This window comes from Pinus tabuliformis, chromosome 1_2 (genome assembly GCF_031772625.1).
Source record: "Pinus tabuliformis cultivar Carrire ecotype Pingquan chromosome 1_2, CPIR1, whole genome shotgun sequence".
NCBI lineage: Eukaryota > Viridiplantae > Streptophyta > Pinopsida > Pinales > Pinaceae > Pinus > Pinus tabuliformis.
The window spans coordinates 706,303,925-706,324,959 of NC_142298.1; the positions used below are offsets into that span (position 1 = coordinate 706,303,925).

Consider the following 21,035-nt stretch of genomic DNA (forward strand, 5'->3'; position numbering starts at 1 on the left):
CCTCATATACTCTCAACCCATGTGTGCCCCCTTGGTGGCCCCCACAATTCACTAACTCACCCCCTTTTCCCTTGAGGATCGAATTGTCCCCTTTGGTGGCCCCGACATTCCATTAAGGATGCGATTTTGCCTTTTTCTCCTAAATCCAAATGCCAAAAATGGTCTCCAACTCCAAAACTGTCAAAATTGTGCTACACATAGGCAATTTAGGAAATTGGGGATATTACAAGCTGACCCATTAAAATTCAAATTTGAAAATCAATTTTGCCCAACCGAATTTGACTAGGATAGACTCATCATAATTTAATCTAGTTTTCTTGACATAAAATGCCACAAATAAACCAATCAATAGGCTGCATGTAATATCTCCTTTGGGGCTTCTTGACCACAAAATGGGGCTCCAATCTTTAAAGAGGCATATCTCCTCAACTGTGAGGAGTTATGGGGCATGCCACTTGTCGTTGAAATTGGTATGACAAGGAGAATCAAATGAAGACGGTACTGAGCCCAAACATACTGATTTTCCTTGTCATTTTTTCATTGAAGACGGGGCTGCTTCCAGTTGCTGCTTGGGTTGACATCAATGACAACCAAATTCCAACATAGGCAAGAAAGAGATTTATTGTAACATACAGTAAGACAGTTGATCAAAGCTAGACTTCAATATAGCAGATTGAAATCTCAATAGTGATTATATAGAGTTTTGGTTGTAAAAAGACAAAAAAAATAAAAAACAGCATGTTAACCAAATTGCTATGGTTAGTTCAAATGAACAAGTACAAGGAGTGATTATAAAAATATGCTATACTAATGTGAGGATGTATAGATGAGAGGACACATCTCATGACATTTTTGAAAGAATGAAAGATAAATGTTGTACTATGTATTTCAGCGATGAGAGTGGAGCTGGAAATAGTACCAAAATGTTATTCTTCTTGTTTAATCAATGCGGATGATCATTTGTTATACCAGTCATGTCCCATTTCATGTATGATACTATTTAAAGATCTTCTATGGATTACATGTGGATGGAAATGGACATTTTCAGGGAATAATCTATGTGGATATGTGTGTATCCAATTCAGTAAATATGGATGTATACTTGTTAACCTAACCATTTTCTATCTCATCTCTGCCAAATTTCATCCATTGAGAATGTTATTTTCTGGACTCTTGTAGATCGTAAGGTTAAGGATTCTTTCAAATCATATAACTTGTGTTTCTACATTGGAACTGGCATATTTTAACAATTGTATTTTATGATTTTGTTTGCTAATATTTTTTGACGAGTCTAATATTTGTGGCAGTAGTTTATAGATGTGTCTTTTCATTGTTGCTACATTATATTTGTTAATCTGATATTTTCTAATGTCAAGATATTTTTAAGTGTAGGTCAAGCTGAGGGGAAGGTCTTTAAAATGCACCATATGTGGGGATAGCCCAGAGATATCTTATGAAAGTTTCCAAAACTTTGATTATGAAAAATTTACTCAATCTCCAATGTCTGACAAGGTATTTCTCTATCTTTTTGACATAATTGTTTGTCTCTCTTTTTGAGTTTGGATTTCAGTATTGGTATTTTCTTTGTAATCTCAAATTGCATACATGGTTGCAACTCAATGATTCATCATCTGATGCAATTTCTTAAAATACAACTTGAAGTATTGTTAACCTCCAATAGTACTTGTGCAATTGGAGGGTTAAGAGCCAATGGGATTTCATCACACTGGTGTCATTTCAGATGCATCTAGGCATTGGCATTGATTAGGGCTCCTTTTAGAGTCAATTTCATCAGATTCTAGAAAAATGTGATTTTTACAGGTTTTCTTTTTTCTAGTGTCTACAGATCCCTAGCCCCCATGCCATTGATGATTGCATATTCGTGATTCTTGTTAAAAAGTGAGTCTAATGCATCTTTCACCCTATCAGATGCATCAACTGATTTAGATAAGAAAGTTTATGATGGTACGGTTCCTTTGATCAGTCCATCCATTTGACATGATGGTACATCCTGTTTTTGCCCATGAGCTTTTGAAATCTTTCAAATACTCATCAATGGAGGAAACTTCTTTTCACAAAAGACATCCCCTCAACTCATGCATAGTAGGGCCTTTGAAACCCTTTCCAACAGAAAATATGGCATCAAACATAGGTTCTTAATATGGTGAACGGGAAGCATTGAAGGGGATATCAAAATCATACCACCATCTAGCTATATAATCGCAAGCAGCTTCCCTCAATTCTTTCTTCCAATGGTCATCTAAAGTGGACTGTGTTGTTGCACAAAGTGTCTAGGCACTGTGACAACGCTCAGAGGAAGGGCTGTTACTCTAATCCTTACTCACTCTGTTTAGACCCTCTCCTAAACAAGTCAAGGGGGGTAGTACCTAAGGTGAATGGATGAAGAAAGTCTACGGAACATAGGCTCTATGAGATTTTAAGGATGAACTTAAAGGAAATCTTGGTCAACTGAGATGGATAGATTAAACAATTAATATAAATAAGACACAACCACAAGATAAAACAAATGCTTATAGACCAGTGCCTTATATTCAATTAACCATAGACTAAATGAAAACCAATTGTCTAGAGAAAAATTATAAATGTGACAAAGCAACAATTATGAAGAATTAAATGTAAAATGCTCAAAACTTTAGCATGTAGGATAATCTAGCAAAATTTATCTTTCTCCAACAGTCAATATGATTTAAAAAATTTATTGCACCTGACAATAGAGAAATCACAAAAATTGCATTTAATCACCAAAAACACCAAGGAACTTTAAATTAGAATTTTAATTATTCCATAGGCAATAACTTTAATGTGGAAAATAAAGAAATCAAACTAAATCAAAGGGTTAATAAATTAAAATTTTAATGGGCCATAGGCCACATAAAATATTTAATGTGAAAGAGCAAATCCCTTTTTAGTTTATTTTATTCTCAATCCCAAAGTCACTAAAAAAGTTTAATTTTTTTTTAGATTTTTTAATTTTTAAAATTTTAGAATTTTTTTTTATGTTTTTTAAATGAAAATCAAAATAAAATCAAAACCATAAAAATAAAAAAATGTAAAACACAAATAAAATCAAATCAGAAAAAAAATATAAAAGGGAAATTGAAAAATAATAAACAAAACAAAAATCGAAATTTTAAAATGGAATAAGTCTAACCCAAAGTTTAGTTAAGTAAAAAAAATGAAATCGAATTTCATAAAGAAAAAGGAAAAAAGGCCTAACCCTAACTCACACTCACGCTAATAAATAAAAAAAGAAAAGGTCGAAGTGTTGTTTGTTGTTTATGTAGGTTTGACGACAGGGCTCGACGACGGCAAGGATGGAGCATGGATTGTAGCAGATGAGGGTAGTGTTTGATGAATGACACAGCGGAAGCGTCGAAGGACCAACAAAGAGACGGGGATGAAGGACGCGAGGAGCTGGAATGAATGACGTAGCTATGGAAACTGAGAGATGGAGATGCGACATGAAGGGTTAGGAAATGAGGGCCGAGGAGTAGAGGCCGCGAGCTGGTAGAGAGGAGAAACTGCGATGTGGGTAAGGGAGGAAAATCAACGGATTTGAGGCAGCACACAGAGGGATCCGCAGGTCAAGGAGAATGACACAATTTTGAGGGGCTAGTGAGGGTGCAATGTAGTTGGAGAGGTGGACGTGAGAGCAGCAGAACACTCAGATTTGATGCGGAAATTGTAGGGTTTTGCAGGTGTAGCGAATGATTTGAAATTTGTAGTGAAAGGGAGAAGATTGAAGGAAAAAATGGAAAACCCCACAACAAAAATATTTCGAAATTTTTTTTAGAAACCCCAAAATGTAGACAACACAATTTTTTTTTTTTTTGAAATTTTCTAGAGGCTCAATACGGCAGTAGACAAAGAAAATGGTAGCCAAAAAAAAACTAAGAAAATTTCCTAGAAATTTTGATTTAAATGCTATACTTCTGCTTCAGATTTATCAATGAAACCCTTATAAAAATTTTTAAATTAAAAAAAATAAAATTCAAACCCTTGGACTACAAAAAAGTTGGATAATATCCTTGCAAAAATGATTTTGAGGCCAGATCTTACCCTCCAGGGCCTAGATTTGGCTTCAAATCAAGCTGCTCTTTCAGATCTACAACTTGTACCTGAAAACAAAAACACTCAGGACCCAAATATACAAGAAAAATAAATAAAACCCTACAAACCCAAGTCAGAAAACCAATTTTTTTTACAGATCTATGCACGAGAATGGTAGATCTATCAGACTTGATGAGTATGAGTCCAATCTAACGCTCTCAACAACCAGATCTATCAATTTCCCACACAAAAATTAAATTTTTAAATTTCGCACACAACCAAAATCGGGGTTTTACATGAAATACCATCTCTAGAGCCAAATGGTCAGTAAATGAGATTCCACGAGACTAGAATTCAAGATTAATACCTAAAAGGGGTCTAGGGTACAAGAGCACAAACCTAGCCCATTCTTTGTGCCGAATCCCCCCATTAATCCATCACCAGAAGTGTCCATGATAAGCAAACTAAAATACTCAATTTCCAAATGACAAAGCATACCTTTAGGTTTAGGAGGCCCACCTTCAAACATACGATCATGGCAGATGGGCAAGGGACCACATGGATGGCTCAGGTGGCGGAGAAATGGCATGATGAGCGAGCTGGTGGCTGCAAGGGGCTGCTGGCTGCCGGTTGGGGACCACCTTGGAGAAAATTTCTCCTAGGGATATTACCCACAAAATGGTGGGTAACAGGCTCCAAGTTCACATACTATGGGCATATGCTGACTTTGTTTGGACGTCGAATATTTTATGTGATTTTCCTACTTCGCTAAGGTTGTGGTTAACATTTATTTTTCGAAATACATCTAGCCATTGTCAAATTTATCTTAAAAAAATTATTCTTCAAAATTGTTTTGAGAATTGTATATTTGTATATAATTTGTAAATTAATTTTGTAAATATAATTTTTGTAGAATAATTTTTTCTAACCCTTGTTTGCAATTGGAGTTTGGGGTTTTGAATATTTTGTATATATTGGGGTTTTGGGTACTTGTAAATTTATTTGTGCGGGTGAGATTCAAGAAAATTTGTTAGATTAGAGCTAGATGTAGGTCCTTGAGGGTAGGATCTAGTCTCTAAATTTTTTTTGAGGGTCAACATCAAGGATATTTGGGCAAATATTGAAGATCTGAAGCAAATTTTGATATTTGGCAAGGGTTTCAAAATTTTCAGACCTCCCAAGCCCAACGTTGTCCATAACCCTAACTGTCTAGCCCTTGAAGCCTAGCCGTCAGCCTTTTATAGGCATTAAGTCCTAGCTGTAGGCCCCTAGAGGCCTCGACCTACCTTCCTTGCCTTGGTTGCGAGTGTTTTCGGCCTTTGTAGGTCTAGCCATAGACCTTCAAGCCCACAGTCTCTCCTTAGAGCCTTTCTGCAGGCCTTGGAGGGCCTCTTCTTGCCGTCAACCCTCCTTCTCCCCCTTTGTCCTCCTCTTTTCTCTCCTCAGCAGCCTCCGTTCAACCTTTTTTGCCCTTGTTGTGGCTCCTAGGCCTCTCGGCCTCCCCTCAATCCTCTGCCGCAACCTTCTCCTAAGTACTGCAAGCCTCTTTGAGGCCCTAACCCTTGGCCGCAACCTTGCTAGGGCTCACGACAACCCTTTAGGGCCTCTCTCACCCTAACGTGGGCCTAATTCATGCCTCTTTCTTAGCCGCAGCCTCTAGGAGGCTTACTGGCAGCTGCCCCCTCATCCCTAGCCGCTACCCTTTTCTTCCTCCAACCCTTGGCCTCCGGCCTTATCTAGCCCCCTAAGGCTAGCCGTGACCTTTTCTCCCTTGACCGTGGGCATTTACAGGCCAGGCCTAAAGGCCTCATCCCTTGCCTTGGTCTGCCCTCTTTCCTATCCGCAGCCCTTTCTTTCCCTTCTGCTGCCCTTCGCTGACCCTTAAGCCCCCGCTGTGAGCCTTTAGGCCCTCCTCCTACCTGCTGTGGTCATCTCTCCTTCATTGGCAACCTTCCTCGCTCAACCGCAGGACTAAAGGCCTATTTCCCCAAGGCTGCAGGCCTCCCTTGCCTTAGACGACAAGCCTTAAGGCCTCTGCAGTGCTAGCTGTGGGCCTAACTTGGCATTGTTGCCCTCTTTTCGTCACTGTTTGGCAATAAATTGATTTTTGGGCTATTTTTGGGTTTGTTGCAGCAAATTTTGGACCAAGTCTTGTGTTTGCAGCTAGTATAACATGTTGATTTTTGGTAGCATCGGATGTGCTCTAGCCATGAAAATTGGTGGAGAGGCTAAGGCACATGAGATCTCCAAGACCCAGAAATCGTTTGGGGAAATTCCAACCGGATGGAGAGATATTAAAATAATTAATATTTTTAATGAGACCTTAAGTCTAAACTTAGGAAAAATTAAAATATTAATGTGTATTAATATAATAAGGGTGAGAAAGTTCTAAATGATGAGGATTAAGCGAAATCTAATCTTAGCCATTGATTAGGGACTTAATCTCGACTGTTGAATCGTCAACAGGAAAAGTATAAGAGGAGGTTTGAGGGTCAGTTGGAGACACACCAAGTTGATCACGAATTCGATTTTCTCGGACAGGGTTTGCTGAGAAATCGAGTTAGTGATTTGTTGCAGCGAGGGGCAGTTTGGCAGAAGGCTGAGATTCTGAGAATACATATCAGAGAGGTAGAGAGAGTGCCGGAGAGACAACACAGAGCCTTGGAAGGTTGACGCAGAGGTAGCCAGGACTGACGCAGAGGTTAAGGAGGCTAGCGCAGGTGACGCAAAGGGCCAAGAGGCTGATGCAAAGGTAGCAGAGGCTAGCAGAGCTGACGCTGGGCTGAAGAGGCAATGTTGAGGGATTTTCGTGGGGCAGACTGGGAGCTGAGGGGCAGACACAGAGCAAAAAAGGGTGATGCAGTTCCAGAGAGAAGCTTGGAGCAACTTTCGTTGTTCAGCGAAGGCACTGTCGAAGTTGCTGTGGGATCAATCATTTGATCGCTGATCAACCAGAATATCTGTCTCCGAGGAGAAGTACTTCTGCCAAGGAAATTCTTTGAAGGGTGAGCCATTTCTGGAACCCTAGTTGTATTCAAAAACTGCATAATAATAAAACCCTCATATTTGCTGCACCTGTTTTCCCGAATTGGGTTTTCCCGGGGGCGATTGTCCAAAAATAACGATGTCCCTTTTGTGATTGTCTCAGTTATTTCAGTTGTTGATTTGTATATGTGTTAAGGCTGCATTTGTGTTTATTTCGGTATTTATATTTATAAATAACTTGTTAATGGAAAGAACAAGTAGGATATAATAAACTAGATAATGTAGTAGGGATTTTTGATGTGTCAGACTCAGAAATTTCAACATGGTATCAGAGCAATTGCAGATCACAGGAGGACTAAAGGCACCAATAGAAATATGAAATTTGCAGCAGTAGCAGCTGTCCCGAGAGACAACGCTGTTCCATAGCAGAAGCAACAAGAGAAGAAGTGATGCAGAGCCTGCGTCATCATTTCAAGCCAGGAGGAGGGCCAATGCAGAGGTAGAGGGGTAGATTAGACCTACGCAGTGCCCGGTCATCTTTCTTAGCTAGGAAGGATCGACGCTGTGGCCAGTAGGAGCAGATTCAACCATTTCCGAGATTGCGTAGAGCTTGAAAGGCTTAGTTTCTTCAATTGCCGGGGCTTAGGGAGCTGTGGGAAAATTGTGATTTGAGGAGCTAGTGGGACACTATTTCTCTTGAAGTAGAACAATGTCTAAGGAGACGGAACCAAGGTAGAGGGAACCACTACCTTGATGAATCTCTAGCCAAGAGATCTAGATCCGAGTTGCAGCAACAACGGAGGATTCGAGAGGAGTGATTTGACATTTGGTGGGAGGATTTCCGTAAAGGAAATTAGGACTCAGAGGGAGTCTAGAGGAGCTTGTTCCTTAGAGGGTTTCTTGCGCCAAAGAAATCCAGATCCGAGTTTTGCTGGTGTAGCAGTGGAAGAGGGAGAAGGGAACTAGTTCGACATTTATTTGGCAGAGATGGAAGCCACATCTCCAGGAAGGAGGTGGGGTGATTTAGAGTTGTAGTTCGAAAGAACTACAAAAGGGAAAGATCCTTGAGGTGCCCAAACTCTTGGATCATATCCGGCTACGGGAGCCCTTAACGACAGTAGCAGAATGATAGGAGTCGGGTGGAGCAAAGTGTAGTAGAGCAGTAAGGCAGTGCTTGGGTGCAGAAATCTGAGGCAGCGCAGTGGAGGTTGCAGTAGTGCAAGAGACACATAGGTGTATGCAGCAGCGCAATGGCAGCAGAGGGAACACAGGATAGCAGTGGTGGCAGCTTCAACATCACGAGGCTTCCAGACTGACTAGGATGGCAGTATTTGGAGAAGTCAGTTGCCTACTTCTCGGTAACTGAGTTGCAGTGCAACAGTTAGGAGTGGCAGTGCTAGGGGCAGCATGGGCAACATGTTGAGAGGGAGCTATAGTACAGATGTAGCAGTGTCATGGGCAGCAGTGTAGGAAGCAACAATGCAGGGGATGCTGAGAGGGAGCTGCAGTATAGATGTAGCAATGACAGTGGCAGTGTCATGGGCAGCGGTGCATGAAGCAACAATGCAGGGGATGTGAGGCAGCAAGCCAAGCATCACCACAGGTATCGATACAGAAGATCAATGTGATGTTTCAATAGTCAAGCATTACTAGAGCACATTCCTCGCTAAGAGGGAGTGTTGATTTTTGGTAGCATCGGATGTGCTCTAGCCATGAAAATTGGTGGAGAGGCTAAGGCACATGAGATATCCAAGACCCAGAAATCGTTTTGGGAAATTCCACTCGGATGGAGAGATACTAAAATAATTAATATTTTTAATGAGATCCTAAGTTTAAACTTAGGTACTTAATCTTGACCATTGAATCGTCAACAGGAAAAGTATAAGAGGAGGCTTGAGGGTCAGTTGGAGACACACCAAGTTGATCACGAAGTCGATTTTCTGGGGCAGGGTTTGCTGAGAAATCGAGTTAGTGATCTATTGCAGTGAGGGGCAATTTGGCAGAAGGCCGAGAATACATATCAGAGAGGTAGAGAGAGTGCCAGAGAGACAGTGTGGAGCCTTGGAAGGATGACGCAGAGGCTGAGGAGGCCAGCGCAGGTGACGCAGAGGGCCAAGAGGCTGGCGCAGAGGCAGTAGCCGCTAGCAGAGCTGACGCTAGGCTGAAGAGGCAGCACTAAGGGATTTTTGTGGGGCAGATCGGGAGCTGAGAGGCAGACGCAGAGCAGAAAAGGGTGATGCAGTCCTTGGAGGGTGACGCAGTTCCAGAGAGAAGCTTGGAGCAACTTTTGCTGTCCAGCTAAGGAACTGTCGAAGTTGCTGTGGGATCAATCATTCAATTGCTGATTAGTCGGAATATCTGTCTCCGAGGAGAGGTACTTCTGCCAAGGAAATTCTCTAAAGGGTGAGCCATTTCTGGCACCCTAGTTGTATTCAGAAACTGCATAATAATAAAACCCTCATATCTGCTGCACCGGTTTTCCTGAATTGGGTTTTTACGGGGACGATTGTCCAAAAATAACGGTGTCACTTGTGTGATTGTCTTAGTTATTTCAGTTGCTGATCTGTATATGTGTTAAGGCTGCATTTGTGTTTATTTCGGTATTTATATTTATAAGTAACTTGTTAATGGAAAGAACAATGTTAATGGAAAGAACAAGTAGGATATAATAAACCAGATAATGCAGTAGGGATTTCTAGGCCTAGAGCCTAATTGGTTTGCACTTTCTAACCTTTACCCTTCTCACTGTTTTGTTACAGTTAGTCAATCTTTCGTAATAGTGGTAAAATATTCATCAAAGAGGTCTAAAATATTATTGACAAGCAACCTAATTTCATTGACTAATCATTGGAAGATTTGGATAAGGATTTCTTGGCTCGTTTCGTGAAAAGTGAATGACTGTCACAAGTATTTTGAAGTCTGATATATAGCAGTGATTGAAGCATCTTCTCATGATTTACATTTTATGTTAATTGCTCTCATCTCAATTTAGGATAAAGAGATAAGTATTTTGGGACTGTTGACACACTTGGCATAAGACTAATTCTCTGTTAGCTTGCTGCTGTCATAAGTTTCTTTGCTGCTTACTGAATATCATCTTAACATAAGTAAGCTACAAATGTCATAAAGTTATTTGTTGCTTGTCATTACATAAAGTGCTTTCATTATTTCATGCTCCATAACGATTACTCATAGTTGAAAACATTTTTTACATAAGTTTTCTAAATGATTTGACAAGTTGGTGGAATATCTCATTGCTAATGCACTAACACGTTGGTTGTCTTGTGAAGCTCCATACTTCCAAATTTTGCACTAATTTGTTCACTCATATAAACACATTAACCTTAATTGAATGGTTGCCTAAGTGAATCAATCTAAGAGCTTGAGTAATTGTGAATCTAATTGAATATCATTGAATGTCCCTTGATCAATCTGAGAATCTAATTTTGGTATATTGGCATCTGAAATCCAAGTGTTCCTACTTTGAAGACTTACCAATCTGATTTCTTTTCTTGTTTCAATATCTCTTGAATAATCAGCATTGAGCAGTATTGGAATATCTTGGGAAGCCTTTAATTAAGCATTGATAATCTTGAGTAATTGGCATCTTATTTTGAGAATCATTGACTATTTGTTCTAAGTAGATAAGTGCTCTAATTGTCATTGGATTTATTGTTCATGTTGTAAGTGGATATCTATTGTGAGCTCTATATTGGTAAATCATCGTGAAGAGCATCTTTCTTATACTTGAGCAAATTGTATCGTTGGCATTTTTATCTCTTGTTGGCACTATTGAACTTAAGCACCTGTCTTGTGGCTGAGATTACCTTTTCTAAGCATTGTTAAGTACTTGAAGTGAATCATAACAAGGTACTTAAGGAAAAATTTAAGTAATCTCGCATCATGAACTTAAACACTTGCCTTGTGGTTGAGATTACCTTTTCCAAGCATTGTTAAGTACTTAATAGCTTAACTTGAAGTGAATCATAACTAAGTACTTCAGGAAAAATTTAAGTAATCTCACATCAAGATCACTCATAATCTTGCGCAAGCATCCTAACTTAGAATTGCATTAAATAATTTACCTCCAAGCATAAGCTTGGTTGATAGACATATGATCACCTTTTTCACCTAGCTTGAGGAGCCTAGCATCTCTTTAGTGGTTGACATGGTGACCTTGCAGTCGTCAGAGCCACAATCTCTGCAATGCCGAAGGCACCAGATGGTTAGTACCTGAGGGGAGGTATCGTTAATCAAGCCTTTGCTTGCTTCCCCTTGGCCTCTTTCTCACAACCTACTCTAGAGACTAGTTCCAAAATAGTTAAGGGAAAGGATACATCTAGAATAGGCATTTAATTAAAAGTAACCAAGATTCTTGCATCACACCTAGGTCTTAGGATTTGCATAGCATATAGGATAGTCATTCATTCAAGCAACGATTGTTCATCCAGTTACTTGGTCTTCAATCGATATAATACTAGAAATTGATTCCATAAGGAACTAGTCTCACATCTAAATCTAATCTAATCTATAAATCTTGCTAAATCAACGAAGTGGCTAGGCCATTCAATCGTGTCTCCCGGACTCGTTGGTTGCCAACTTGTCCTTATTTTCATCTTCCTTAGGGACTAGCCCCGATAGCCTGCTGTTAGGAGACAACTAGAATGGAGTGGGCAGGGATCAGAGTGACAGTCCCCACCCTGAGTCGTTGTCGCACCATGCTTGTACAATCTGAGCGATAACGGGCTTGTCGTGATTACAACCAGGGACATGATGGTGGTCCAACAATCAAAGGATGAAAAGATTAAATCTATCATTCATGATCTATTCAATTGTAAATCTTTCATATGTCATGAGGAAGATGTTACAACTCTTAATGATCAAGGGAGTTTTCCGATTGATGTATCTCAATTTTCTGTCCATCAAGAATCTGATATGTTTCATATTAAGTCTGATCAAACCAGTGGCATCGGTAGTATTTTCTTTGATACATTGAATGATAGTGGTGCATATTTACTTGTTGATTTTTCTAAGCCACCCAAATTTGGTGACCCACCATTAAAAAGTTCAGAGATCGGTCAGGAAGTCAAGGCACTTCAGCTCCTGTTGATGGTTATGTTAGGTTCTCGCAATCCTGTTGAAATCTCTGAATTAAGTTGGATCCAAATTTTCACACATAATTCTTTCCTTAATAGTCTTCCACTGGTTGTGAGTTCATTCTTAAAGGACTTTCGATATTTTCAAGTTGATCTTCACGATATTCAAGATAACATTTCTGATCAGATGAAAGATTTTTGTTTGGTTAGTCCCTTTTCATGTGGATCCCTTGTGTTAAACCAAGGGTTGGAAAGCACATCTTTCATGGATCCCCACAGTTTCAAAGCCTATCATTCTAATTATCAAGATAAAGGTCATTTTGGGTTGGCAGATTTTTCTCTGTCAAACTTCTCCGAGATTGATTACATTCTCATCCGTCTTCTGTATGTTATGAGGTTAATCATCTTTTTGGCACAACCTCTCTTATTGAATGATAGAAAATGCTTGAGTCATCCGGCGAATCAAAACCCTTGTGTTGATATGAATACCTGGTTTGATTTGACCAGTGTTGTTAAAATCGCGATTCGCGATTCCGCGAATCAAATCACGATTCGCGCCAATACCGATTTTTATCGAAAAAATCGCGATTTTTCGAAAAAATCGCGATAATTGGCTTCAGCATAGAACTTTATGCAATGAAAGAAACAAATCAACTTAATGATCAAGTCTATTAGTATGGATATGCTATTCATGGTAATGTTAAATTCTTAAAGTAAAAGTGACATTCTCCTTAATCTTCATTTTCATCCTTTTACTTAAATTTTAACATTACCATGAAATGACTCAGGATGTTTGAGAGTGGTTCCAACCTCATTGGATTTCATATGGAGAAAGTAGAATTTTAGATTTCATTTAAAATCCAGCAGACTTATCAGTTTTTCAGGATTTTAGGATTGGAGATTGTAATGTTTCGAGGTGATCTGCCCAGCCTAACCAGGGAAATAGCTCCTACTTCTAGTTCTTCAGCTTCTAGAGCACATCAGACTCCACTGCCATTTCTTCTACATCTAGTGTGCCATTTTCTCGCAATCAATAGATTAGACTTTCATTTTATTGTATATGACATTATGACATGATGAGATCATTATCATATTTTTTGTTGATATTTTGAGGCTGAGTTGGACTTGGGACTCAGGACTTACTATTCAGGACATGATTCAATGTTATGTGTGATTTTAGCGCTTGATATTAAACATCCATATTTATGTGTCAATGTACCAAACGATAATTTTAACGATATTAAATCCCGATCGCGATGTGTGCAACACTGGATTTGACCCTTGCTTCCAATCTTTCGCCAACCTGGTATCCTAATTGGTTTCCTGAATTTACAATGTCAGTGATTGTTTTAAATGCCTTACGCTTTCATATTGCTAGCATGATGTCTAATCAGATACAAAGGAAACCAATGGAGAATCGAAGATCTTATAGTCACCAATCTGATCATAATACTGGTTCTAACAACTATCACTTAATTAATCATCTTCCCATTAGCATACCTAATGATAGTTGTTTTACATTGATTGATTTTGTTGAACCCAATAATCTTCATGGTTTATCACTTCGCAATTCAAATGCTTGTCGGATAGTTGAGGCGCTTCAACGTGAGCTGATGTTTATCTTAGATCCCCACCATCTTGATAAGATTTATGAACAAGATCGGATTTTACAAGATTCTATTTGTGACTCGAATGAGTTGATCGAAAATTCATTTTCTTACGAGTCTTAGGGTTTTAAAATTGATTGTCTTGAATATCAAGATCCAATCGTCAAATGGTTAGAGAAATCTTACTTGGCAAGCTATGTCGCAAATAATAAGTTTCAACTTTTCTTGATGTTTGCTAAAACTAAAAACACGAATGAAGGTACTTCCATGAGCAACCTTCAAGGTTTGTATGGTCGGTATTTCTATCAACAAGGTAAAGTTCGAAACTGGCTGAAACCAATCAGTATGGCACATTCTTCTGTTGATAAGAAAGACCTTCAATTCATTGTGCAAGTTTGTCAAGTTGTTATCTTTTCTCTTGCACAATGCTTTATATTGCTTTTAACTGTTCGCATCTTTGTGTTTGTAAGTTGGGAGCAGCTACAGTGGCTACATTGGAAATTTCATTACACTTAGCCCTTACCTTCTAACTTGTTAGGTTAGGAGTAGGTTTAGGTGCATTTAACTCTCTAGTTGCGTTGCATGATCCTCCATTTCATCCCTACATTTTTCTCTTATCTAGTCATTTGCATCTGTTTATTTGCTTTGTTGTTTCCCATGCCGCTTTTCAGTTAAGGTTTACTTCTGCTCTATTTTTACTTTTATCTTTTTGTTAAACTTGAGAAGGGAAATTGTGATGACGAACAATACTTGGCTTATATGTTATCCTCTTCTCTATCTTGGGTTTACACATCTTTGAAGTCAATGATGTTTGAACGAAAAATATGATTTGTTCCAGGCAAAAAGCCTTTGGTTGAACTATGAAGCTTGTATCTTTATTAGGATCTTCATTCAAACTCAACCTTGTATTGAATGGTGTTTTGACCTGTCGACTCAACCAAGTAGAGAAGGGAAAGGAGAAGAACTTTAAAATGAGCATATAACTTCAGTTATCTTTCAAATCCCTTAAGCAACTCCTTGAACTGCAACTCCGAATCTTTCTGGTCAAACCTCTCCATCAGCCTGCGAGTGAACTCGGTATAAGAAGTGATGGAGGCATGCCCGAGTGTGATCAGCCCATGGTACCGCCACTCCTGTCCATCCCCTCAAGATGTAGCATGGCAAATCTGATGGCATTTGTCTCCCTCATTGGGTTCATATTAAGATAATTATCTAGCTTCTGAACCCAAACCCTTGTTGAACTCCTCGCTGATCCATTGTAGCTAGGTAGGGTCAACTTCCTTGCCAGCCTTTGGTTATCCCAACTCTAATACAGCTACCTTCCTCGGGATTAGGTTCTAGCTCCCCCATATTTCTCTTTTAGATGGAAATAATCTACAAAGGAGAAAGTTCTTCTAACCCTGGGGTCCAAAGCCTCATATTCATCAATCCCGTCAGTGAGTGATCTAATGAGCTTTGTGAAAGCATCAACCTCTCTATCACACTCTGGCTCCTTAGTGAAGCGTGGCATAGTGGGTCTGTGGGTCTAGCCATACATGTGCGTGGTTTGATGGGTTGTGTGAGGGTGTGCTTGGCTCCCTTCTCTTGTGCGTGAGCCTCCTCCCTCATTGGCTCCTCCACGGGGTCCCCCATGCCTGTTCTGCGACTAACGCTTCATCATTTGCCTCATCATCCCCATCATTTGTTGGTTCGACCTCACTAGCTCCTCCAATAGTGGGTCACGCCCACCCTGCCTAGGTTTCTCATCACCACTGTGGTCTCCCATGAAATCTTTGGTGTTCTAAAAGTCTATATCTGAAAAGTGCTCTAGCTCGTCCCCTCTACCACAACCCCTTCCTCTACCTCTACCCCTGCCCCTATGACTATACACTGCTCCACCAAAAGGCCCTGTCACCACTTGCTCTTGAGCCCACAACTTGCTAAGAACATGCTCTGATACCACTATAATGTTCTAACTAGAAAATTTATAGTGAAATATCAAAACATGAACTAGCTACAACAAAGTATGGCATGCAAAATTTGAAATACACATGAAATTATAAATCAAAACTCCATTGAATAGAAATTAAGGAAGTTGAGCCATTTTATTAAATTTCCATGCAAAATCTAGGTACAAATGAGATGGAATGTGTGCACCTGGGCTTGCTACAACAAGCAAGTAATACTCAGGTGGAAGCAAGTGAGTTTCTCCTCCTGAAAAATGGCTGGCTCTAGCTGTGCATTATACCAGTAATTTCTGCAACTGCTATTGGAGGCAACATGTGGTTTGGGGCCTCAAAACTCCTCCAAAAATTCTGCAAAATTAGAGATAAGCTCCTTGACACCAGACTAGCAAAACCTAGAATTGTTTTGGCCTAATTCTGACCTCCATGAATTACCCAAAATTGGTGCGAATTCCTACTTCATTGGTTTTGCATCCCAAGTAGGTATTGGTTTACCCCTGATTCCTCCTTCTAAATGGCTAGAAAAACTTTGAAGTTGCTCCTTGGAAATTTAGGTCAAAATCCCTACCCCAAATCAGCTCTCCCTAGCTTCAATTCTGGCCCACAAATTTCTGCCCAGAAAAATGCTGCATAGGCCCTAGGAAGGATGAATTTGGCTCTCCCTAAAGCAGTGGTTCCCAACTTCGCAATTTACCACAAAAAACTTGTCCTCCCTCAAGGATCATTTCCCCAAATTCTCTAGTTGAAGCTCCCCTAGAAACCCCTCAACTCAGTGATACAGACTTTTGGCCCTGCATCCTTCTAGAAGCTCGCACTGGATGAACAGACTCACAATAACCAGTGATCAACTCTCCAATCAACTCAGAAATCTCTCCGAGGGTGACACTCTTAGTTCGCTGAAAGAGAGTTGGGATTTTCTGCTTGCAAATCCCTATGCTAAACAATAGCAGTTAACTTGGCCAAACAACTCAAGCAAACTCTAAATGTAAGATGCACAAATAAGGAACCCCCAAATTGAGCTCGCTTTTCCTCTTTATAGTTGTTGCCCCTTCTCCTCGTTGTGGGCCTCGCTAATTCGAACCTTATTGTGCTTTTCCCTCCTTGCGGATTGAATTCCTCCTAAGGGTTCAATTTCCCTCTTTGTGTGGCCCCCACAACACATCAACCTTTTGATTTTTCATTTTCTCCTAAGTTAGCCTTCGTTCCTTTTTTCAAAAATTAATTTAAGCCTCCTAACCCCTTTCTCCGAAGTCCAAATGCCAAAATACTTAGCAAGTATGAAAATTGCAAAATTGAGAATTCATCTTGGCTAAATTTATTTGTTGGGGACATGACAGGGGATAAATTCGATCCACCCAGATCTAAAAGAATCGTCCCACAAAGGATAGCAGAACTCGGTCTTCAAGTACAGTTGATTCGATCCTCAAATGAGGAACCCAAACTTTGCACTGATAAGAAATTGACCCCCAAATATTATCGGACTTCTAGGAAATGAACTAATCTTTCAAATCTTCAATGATGCCTTGCAAGAATTAATTTGGCTGCCAAATAATTGCATTTGATCCTCTGATTAGGCAAATGATAATTTGGCCCCTTAAGAACAATAAACATAGTCTGCTGAATAGATGAAATTTAACTCGTGAAAGATAATCTCGGCTTGCTAAAAACAAGAAGGGTTTGGTCTCTATCAATAGATGAATTCGACCCTCAATTAAAAAGTAATTCGACCTCTAACAAGAGGATATAAGATCGTTCTCCGAAGTGATCAAGATAATCTGCAATAACAAGCTCAGACATTTGAGAATTCATCCTCCCAATTTCGACCTGGACAATCAAGAGGAAATCGATCTCCAATTTGTAAGCACTTGGTCCCTTGGATAGTAAACTTTGATCACCTTTACGTATTATAAATTCGGCCTGCCTCAAAAGGTGGCTTCTTCATAAATACTTTACACTCTGCCTTCAACTGATATATTTGACCCTTATAAGTGGGTGCACTCAATTTGCAATATGAAAATGTCTCGGCCTCTATGCTCGAGTATTTCTGGACTACTAAGAAGAGTACGATGTTGGCTTTCAGTCCTCGTGAGAAATGCTCTTGACTTGCTTCAAAAAAGGAGTTTGTGACCTCTCAAATAACGAAGAACCACACCCATAATTACAAGAGTCTCGACTTACTAGACTTGAGGCTATCGCTGCAGGGATGCAAGGATTTGACCTGATATCCACACAAAATTGATGGCCTTAACCATATCATGCCAATAGGGAGAACGAAGCACATTGAATGGTACACCGCAAACACAAAGAAACCAGACCACCTTTCCATCCACATCATCCATCCCAGCAACATTCAGGAAATCTAGTATTGTTCTACTTCCAGAGGTTGCAGAAGCACCATGAGGAGATGAGCTACCAAATCTAGAGGTTGCACTTGATTCATAATGAGTTTTTTGTTTCTTGTTTTTCTGTTGTGCAACCTCCTCTATTTCAACATATTTTAGTCTTTGTTCCTTTGAAATCTTAGGGCAAATTGCTATCCCCATAGGACCCTTTTTCTCATCACTCTCCATCACCCCACAAAGATGTAATATCCCCAATTAATTAATTTTGTTAAGAAGAATTTCTATTTCTACAATTTTGGCAATTGGGAGATATTTTGGCATTAAAACTTAGGAAAAGTGGGTTGAGGAGACACCACTTGATTTTTGGCAAAGAGGAGGCCTCAAACATAAGGAAAAAGGAAAAATTAAAGTGTTGGTGGATGGTGGGGGCCACCCAAAAGGGAAATTCGCACCCTTAGGCAACTCGCACTTGTGGAGGAGGAATTCGAATTTGGTGGAGCCCACAAGGAAAAGGGACCAACAAGCATAAATAGAAGGAGAGGACCACATTTTGGGGGATTTTGACAATTTGACATTTGAACTAGAGTTCTCTTGTGTTGTTTAGCCAAGACTACCAGTGTTGTTTAGCACAAGGAGTTTCCGGGTGGAAATTCCAACTCCTTCGGTGAACCTTGAGTGTCACCCTAGGGGAGTTGTAGGGAGATTGTTGCAGGCATTGGAGAAGCAGATTTCAAGTGCATCCATCAGCAAGGGTGTGTTTCTCCAAGGACACAGAGGCAGTTTGTGGAGCTGAGTTGGGGCAGCAAATTGGGCATTTGGTGGAGGATTTTTTGCATGGAAATCACCTACTGGGAGAGCAAAGATACTTGGCAAATTTCCGGGCTGGAGTTGTGATATTTTGAGTGAGATGAGCCCACGGAAGGGCAGTTTGGAGATTTTGCACCAAATTGGGAGTTGCTTTTATTGGGAGTTTGGGAGCTGGAAATTCATTGGGTGATGAGGAGAAATTTCCCTTAGGAGTTGGGAGAAATTTGGAGGTGGATTTCAGCTCTATTGCAACAGAAAATTTATGTAGCTATTTGGCAGCCAGTTGAGAGGAGTAAGCTTAAAATTGGGGTCTCGGGTGGTCGGAAAATTTTCCCAAACCCTTTTTGGGTTTTTTGTGGGTTTGGTGAGAGGACTCTGGGGTTAATTTTGCAGAATTTTTCTGGGCGGTATTTCTGGCAGAAATCAATGTTCCAATGAGCAACTAGCAGCAGAAAATTATTAGAGGAGGGCATAGTTCACTCTGGGACCATTTCCACCACTTGGGTCTGTGAGATATTTCTGGGTTTGGTTGGGCTTATTGAGGAGAGGTGCTAGCTAAAATTTCAGGAGTTTCTGAGCACATTTGAGGCAGATTTCCCAATTTCCTCCTAGCAGCAGAAGCACAAATTTCTGGGGCATTGTAGAGCTTTTGTGAGAAAATATTCTGGCACTTGGGCATTCAATTTGCAACCTGGGTTTTGCCTTGCTTGCTGTAGCAAGCCCAAGTTCCTCTTTCTCTATCTATATTGTACTCATTCTGCTCCAATTAATAAGATGACTCAGATTTTTGGTGCCATTTCCTGTGTTATTTGATAATTGTGTGTGCGTGTAAAATTTGGTTGCTGTTCATAGTTTATGTTATTGTTATCCACTTAATTTTTCCATTAGAAATATTACAAAAGATGCCTCCTCACACGGGTATATGAACCACTATATGGTTTTCCTCCATAACAACCATGAGGGCACACAAACTTGTAGCTTCCACCACTTCCCCCCCTCAAGTTTGGTCACGTAATTCCACAAGGGTGTTGATGCTTTCCCCTCATGTATTTTAGTGTCCTCTTCAAACCCTTTCTCCTCAAACCCCTCCTCCTCATCATACATTGGATCACTCATATGGGTACTACTATTCTCTTCTTCTTCTCCCCTTCTATTCCTACTCCCCACCACCATCATGAAAACCAAAATTGGAATGATACATATAAGCCAAACAAACACCATTTTGGAATATGAATATGGATGGACAACCTGCATTGAAATGAGAAAGTAAAAAGAATGGGAAAGAGGGAGGAGAGAAAATACAAACAACAATGACAAAAAAATGGAGTTTGGGGTTTGCACTTACCTCTTTAGCTCTTGTAGATGGCAGCCCTGTTGATTTGGGGTAGCATCGGATGTGCTCTAGCCTCTAACCATGAAAATTGGTGGAGAGGCTAAAGCACATGAGATCTCCAAGACCCAGAAATGGTTTGGGAATATTCTACCCGGTTAAGGAGATATTAAAATAATTAATATTTTTAATGGAGTTCCTAAGTCTAAACTTAGGAAAAATAAAATATTAATGGGTATTAATGTAAAACTGGGTTAGAAGGTTCTAAATGACATGGATCAAGCCAAATCTAATCTTAGCTGTTGATTAGAGTTGTAATCTCGGCCGTTGAAGGACCAACAGGAAAAGTATAAGAAGAGGCTTGAGGGTCAGTTGGAGAACACACTAGAGTGATCAATCATTCGATTTTCTAGAGTGGGGTTTGCTAAGAGAAATTGAATCAGTGATCAGTTGCAGCGAGGGGTAGTGAGTATGAGGCAAAGAGGCAGAGATAGTGCCGAAAGACCAGCACAAAAGCAGAGAGAGGCAGACGTTGAGCCAAAGGGAGTCATGTAGAGGCAGAAGGGACTGCGTAGAGGCTAGAAGGGCCTGCATCATCCACGCAGAGGCTGCATGATTGACGCAGAGGGCCTTAGAGGTTGAGCAAAGCCTCAGAGGGCTGACGCGATGAGTTTTGGGTTGATGGAGAGGCTAGCAGGGCTAACGCTGAGCTTAAGATTGTGCTGGAAAGGATTTTGTGGGGCATACTTTCCGAATATTTGCTTCCGAATAGAGAGGTATTACTGCCGGATTATTTCCCTGTCGGGTGAGCTAGTTTGACACCCAGTTGTACTCTGAAAGACTGCATAATAAAA

General features: G+C 40.1%; 1 protein-coding gene across 1 annotated transcript in view; it reads left to right on the plus strand.

The window, feature by feature from the left end:
* CNX5 (co-factor for nitrate, reductase and xanthine dehydrogenase 5) overlaps positions 1 to 21,035 on the plus strand; it is a 286,044-nt gene that overhangs the window by 245,357 nt on the left and 19,652 nt on the right. The window contains exon 10 of the mRNA XM_089395837.1: positions 1,393 to 1,512. Within this exon, the coding sequence (XP_089251963.1) occupies positions 1,393 to 1,512 (120 nt within the window). The remainder of the gene's footprint in view (positions 1 to 1,392; positions 1,513 to 21,035) is intronic.